This window comes from Carcharodon carcharias, chromosome 8 (genome assembly GCF_017639515.1).
Source record: "Carcharodon carcharias isolate sCarCar2 chromosome 8, sCarCar2.pri, whole genome shotgun sequence".
Lineage (NCBI taxonomy): Eukaryota > Metazoa > Chordata > Chondrichthyes > Lamniformes > Lamnidae > Carcharodon > Carcharodon carcharias.
In genome coordinates, this window is record NC_054474.1 from 56,936,496 (window position 1) to 56,942,444 (window position 5,949).

The 5,949-nt window shown below is 41.5% G+C and overlaps 1 protein-coding gene across 1 annotated transcript; it reads left to right on the forward strand.

Moving 5' to 3' along the window:
- The first annotated feature begins 380 nt into the window (after positions 1 to 380).
- On the forward strand, positions 381 to 1,280 carry LOC121281439 (protein atonal homolog 1-like). The gene has a single exon (XM_041194384.1). The coding sequence runs from the start codon at positions 381 to 383 to the stop codon at positions 1,278 to 1,280; it is 900 nt and encodes a 299-aa protein (XP_041050318.1).
- The last annotated feature ends 4,669 nt before the right edge of the window (positions 1,281 to 5,949 follow it).

The window sequence follows — 5,949 nt, forward strand, 5'->3', positions numbered from 1 at the left end:
CCAAACTAGGCCGGCTAGTTCTCCGAAGGTGGAGCCCGCCCCCTGCCCCGCGCGTGCCGGCTCCCCAGGCGGAAGCCGGCCGCGGCTCCCTCATCAATTATTCATGACGAGGGATTCCGCGCGTTCGGATTGGTCGACCGCACGCGAGCTGCGCACGTATCACCGAGAGCCCGCAGCACGTGACAGAGCCGACGGGCAGCTTGGATTGGCTCAGCGCACGCGCGGGAATTGATTGGCTTATTCCCCCATCAAGTGGCAGGGCTTGTGCTGTGTTTAAAGCGGCCGCCAGGGCTTCAGGAATCCAACCTTGTCCCAAACGCCTGCTGAAGATTGGTCCAACTCCAGTGGATAACATTGTCTTCACCGGCAGGACCCACAAGATGAAACGTGCTGCTGCAGAGTGGCTGCTGGAAGAGTCACCAGACCCGAGTGAAGTGAGCCACAGTCATCCAGCAAACTCAGCGCGCCCTTCCAAACCCGACCCACGCGTCTGGCTCTCACCTGCTTTTCCAGCAACCTGCCCATCTTATCATGCCTACTTTTCACCTGGAGGGAATATCGCAGCGTTGTATGACGAGGAGGTTGGCCACAGAGATTTGGCCAACATCATCTCAAGCGCCAAACTGCCCACACAGACTGCGGTGAAAGACAGTGATCTTTGCAGTGCTAAAGGTCAGACAGAACCTACAAGCAAACAACTAACAGAACCACCCAAACATCGACGACTTGCTGCAAATGCACGCGAAAGGAGGAGGATGCATGGGTTAAATCATGCGTTTGATGAGCTACGCAGCGTAATCCCAGCTTTTGATAATGAAAAGAAATTGTCCAAGTATGAAACATTGCAGATGGCACAGATCTACATAGCAGAATTGACTGAACTTCTTCAGAACGTAAGCAAGCAGACCCTAGGTTCTGGCGGTTCGTCATCTGACTGCCCAAACGTGAAAGTGGCTCCCAATAAACTCTGCCCTACGAGAGGCTGCAGTTTACAACACCCAGCCAGTGCAAGTTCTCCTAATATTCCCGAGAGTTCTCCAAAGGTTATTCCTGATGGCATTGTGGGTGCAGGATCTGCGGCTCAGCGCCTGAAGTTGCTTTCTCCATCTAAATCTGCCAGAAATGAAAGTAAAGTAACTTCGAATCGCAGTGATGGAGAATCTTCTCCTCACTCTCATTTCAGCGACTGGGAGGAGGGACAGACAGACACTTTCTTCTACCAACGCTCAGAACATTTGTCAGATCTCTCACATGCCCCGATGACGCGGAAAGCCAATTAGGCTGAAAGTTTTTTCTTTCTTAACAATTGTATTTTTCTAACCTTTTCTCAATGTAGAAAGTGCAAAATCATTTATTTTTGTAAACATTTTTGTAAATTCCAAACGGTGATTATTTTTCATATATTTGGTGCACAATTTGAGGGTGGTTTGTCGCACTTTAAAAATGCTACATCTGAGTGTATTGATAAGCATAAGAAAACGTCTACTCAATATTGAGAAGCTGAACAACCCACAACACTGTTGAGATATGTTTTCCAATGTTTTCTCCAAACCTTTCATTGGGTGAACTAAACATTGCCTTACCACGTTTGCATGTTGCATCCTCAATACTGTTTTACAATTGCAGGGTATAATAAGCACAATTCCAGTCACCCAATCACCACATTATGATGAGAGTGAAATTGATTTGATTTCCTCACTTTGAAAATCTTTGTTTTATGTAAAATGAAAATGTACTTTATTTTTCGAATAAAATGTGCACTTCTGTTGCTTTGCAAAGAATTCTCCTTAATTTACAGTGCATATGAATATGCATAGAATCAACAATTAAGAATTCCGCATTTTATAAGCATTTTCTGAAAGTTTAATACAGAAAACAGCAAACTAACCGTGACAGCGAATTGAACCTTACCGCGTCAACGGATGAACTCAAAATAAATCCTGTCAAAGTAGTTTTATTTTTGAAGATAATCCAGCTACGATGCTCACTGAAATAAACTTTTGAAAGAAGTTAATTCTGAGCAGGATAATTTAATGTTGGAAATAAATGGAATAAAAATGTTGGAGCCATTCGTTAAAAACGAAACGATATATCATTTATTGTTTTACTGACCTGTTGAGGTACTAAGGAGGAGGTTGTGCACTTCAGTTAAACTTTCTAATAATAGGAGGGGACAATATACTCAATAATTTAAACTAAGTAAATGAGGTTACGCTATAAAAGAGCAGGTGCCGTGCCTGCAAAGGAACTGCACCTGTCACTGGGAAACGAACTTTGTCCTGACCTGTCATTGTACCTGCATTAATCAAGTTGAAATAAAGTACTGGTATCGTACAACAGTAGCAACGATTAAATATATACGGGTAGTGTTTGGTCAACACTCCTTAATACGACTTTATGCTATAATATTTCACTACATTACAAACCATTTTAAAATATGCATTTAGTTCACACATAGATATAATTGAAATACATTTTGTTCGACGCCAACATTGATTTGGAAGGAATAGTTTAGTTTATGTGTGGAATTTGGATACAAGCAGTAAATGTTTGAATGTATCTCAATTGAATTATCCTAATAAACAAAAATGGCATTTTGATTCAGAGCGGAACTATTTGAATTGCGTGTGTTTTTTGTTTCAAAAATATATTTTTGGTATATTTTTAAATATCCATATTAATAGCAAGAGAAAATATTGGAACAAAGATAAAAGTAAATATAAAACTGTAAAAAGCCCACATTCCCATATAACAGTAACAAGAGGGCTATTCGAACAGCAATCCCGGAACAATAGCTGACAGAAGTTTCTAACAGTCAAACAATTGAGTTCGGATAAACTCTATGAAAGTAAGGTTAATAGGTAATGGAAACAAGATGGAAAACCTAGCGATAAGGCTCTCTACAATGTGTAAATATCCAACCATCATAAGAGGCCTATTCAGACCTAACATTGACAAGAAGTGTTTGGGACTGGGACTGAATGTTTTGGATGGTTCATCGTGAATTGACTTGGACCCCAAGTCTCAGTAACAGGAGCGAACCAGTTCTGTTTCTGGGAGAGATACTTGGACATCGTACCCGCGGTGAGATAAACATCAGAGGAAAATAGTCAATCAATATAACTTTCCTTGCCCTCCTGAACTCAGTGTGCTTTGTTTGCTATATTAAGACATCCGTTTGCTGGCACAGGAGTTTGTGAATTGGTCATTTTAGAAAAAAGGCAGCAGCTCTAAAATAAAAATGGAATTAGCCTTCTCCGGTAAAATCCCTTCCAAACAACTATACAGCAACTTCTGAAATGTTTACATTTATTCAACACCATACCTATCAGATTAAAGCATGATTTAAGAAATGTAATAAAGAGAACTTACATTTAATAATAAGTGTTTTAAAGCATGCTGCAATTGTTATAGAACGTGTATTAACAAAAGCCGCTCGTTTGGGATCTATCTGCCATATGCCGCCCGGTCGGCGAGTCTTGGTCTGTCGCTGTCCCCAACTGTAACTAAGATACTGAGTTCGGCATCAGGTATTTGCGACCGCTGATCCTGCATAATATCAAGAACATCACTTTCCACCGAAAAAAAGCCTCATTTGGACACGTTTTGAAAAGAACGAATGTCCATTAGTTTTAGTATAAATAATTCAAAAATATCGATGAATCCACCACAGGTGTATACGGTTCGCTAGAGCGGCAGATTGTTCATAGGCAGCTTAAGTTCAAGAAGTTTGTTCACTAAAAAGTGTTTTCCGCTAGAATATAGATAAAAGTGCCTGGACTGTTCCTCCTATCTTCCTTGTCATTTTTAATATTAACAGCCTTTTTATCGATTTCTAGTTATCTTTCTACTTGAACTTTCAATCTCTCCCTTCCTTGACTCAGACTTTGATTTATTTTCGACTTTATATAGTCTATTTTCCTTCTGCCTGTGTATATGAGCTCTTGTTTTCACAGGTTATTGGATGCACAAGAAATGAAGAGTGTATTTCTAGTATAAATTCAGTTTGTTGATTCCTGCTTTGCACTAAGGTTAAAATTGCACTTTAATTCCAGAGCCCATTTTAAAACCCGCATTTCAACTCTTTGGTGCCATATTACGTGGAAATGTTGCTATATTAAAACATATGTACACGTGGTACTGTCCCGAAACCAGCAGCACCTCACTTCAATACTTTTTTCTCAAACTTGTTTTCAACCAATAATCGGAGTTGACTGTTCAATATTCAGTCGATTGGTTCAAACAGTCTTCCATCCCATGTTCGAACGGTTCCAGCTCCAACCTGCAACTGGTCTGATTGTTACAAGCTGAAACCCTTCAATGCCAGTAAGAAAGGTGCATGTTTCTAATACACTAGCAAGCTGACACATGAGTTTTAAAACTTCCAAATGTGACAGTTGCCGATTGAGGCTCCAGCCACATATATTTTCACATGTATGCTGTTTAGAAAGGAAACTGAAATCCCAACCAGGCAGTATAAACAAGATCCTGCCTGACTGACATCTGTTCATACAGGACATGTTAATTAATTGACTCATACCAAACTCACATCGTCTATATGAATCTGAAGGTAACATGGGAGATGAATCAAAGCAAAAAAAAAATTGCCAATAAATCAAAATGTCACTTATTCACCCAACTGCCTGAGTGAATGAATGATCTTACATAACAGCACAATGTTTACTGAATTTAAAGTCTACTAGTTAATCTTCTATGGCATTAAAAAAGGTGAGGCTCGTTTTAATTTGAGACACATAATGGGCAGTTGGCAGGTAGTGTGCACCCACTATTATTGGCTTGAGGCCTGGGTCTCATTTACATGCAGCTGGTGAGCTGCCAGCACCAAACTGGAGGGAAATTGGGCAGCTCGAGTTTAGGGCCAACTGACAATCAGAGCCTTGGGGGAGGGATTGGGTCTTGCAAGGTCCTGCAGTAGGCAGGAGATTTTTTTGTAAATCCAGGAAGTGCATTCCTGTTTCTCCAGGTCCCAAAACATAAATCTAAAAAAAATGTTGTTGATTTTCTGAGTTGCCTCCAGTAATCCCTGTAAAGTCCAGTAATTTGTTTTATTATTTCATTGGGTGTGGGTGTCGCTGGCTAGGCCAGCATTTATTGCCCATCCCTAATTGCCCTTGAGAAGTTGGTGAGCTTTCTTGAACTGCTCCATTCCATGTATCATAGGAACACCCGCAGTGCTGTTAGGGAGGGGTGTCCAGGATTTTGACCCAGTGACAATGAAGAAACAGTGATATATTTCCAAGTGAGAATGATGTGTGGCTTGAAGGGGAACTTCCAGGTGCTGGTGTTCCTATGCATCTGCTGCCCTTGTTCTTCTTGGTGGTAGAGGTCGCAAGTTTGGGAGGCATTGTCAAAAGAGGCTTGGCGAGTTCTTGCAGTACATCTTGTAGATAGTACACACTGCTGCCACTGTGTGTCAGTCATGCTAGGAGTGCATATTGAAGGTGGTGGATGGGGTGCCAATCAAGCGTGTTGCTTTGTTTTGGATGGTGTCAAGTTTCATGAGTGTTGCTGGATCTGCACTCACCCAGGCAAGTGGAGAGTATTCCATTACACTCCTGACTTGTGCCTTGTAAACCATGAAAAAGTTTTGGGAATTCAGGAGGTGAGTTAACCATTGGCGAATTTTCAGCCTCTGACCTGCTCTTGTAGCCACAGTATTTATATGGCTGATTCAGCTCAGTTCCTGCTCAAAGTCAAGGGACAATGGTTAGATTGTCTCATGTTGGAGATGGTCATTGCCTGGCATTTGTGTAGCACAAGGATAACCTCTACCGAGCCTCCTTAGACAGTACCTTCTAAACCCATGACCACTACCATCTATAAGGACAAGGGTAGCAGATAGATGGGGACACCACCACCTGGGAGTTCCCCTCCAAGTCACTCACTATCCTGATTGGAAATATATCACCATTTCTTCACTGTCGCTAG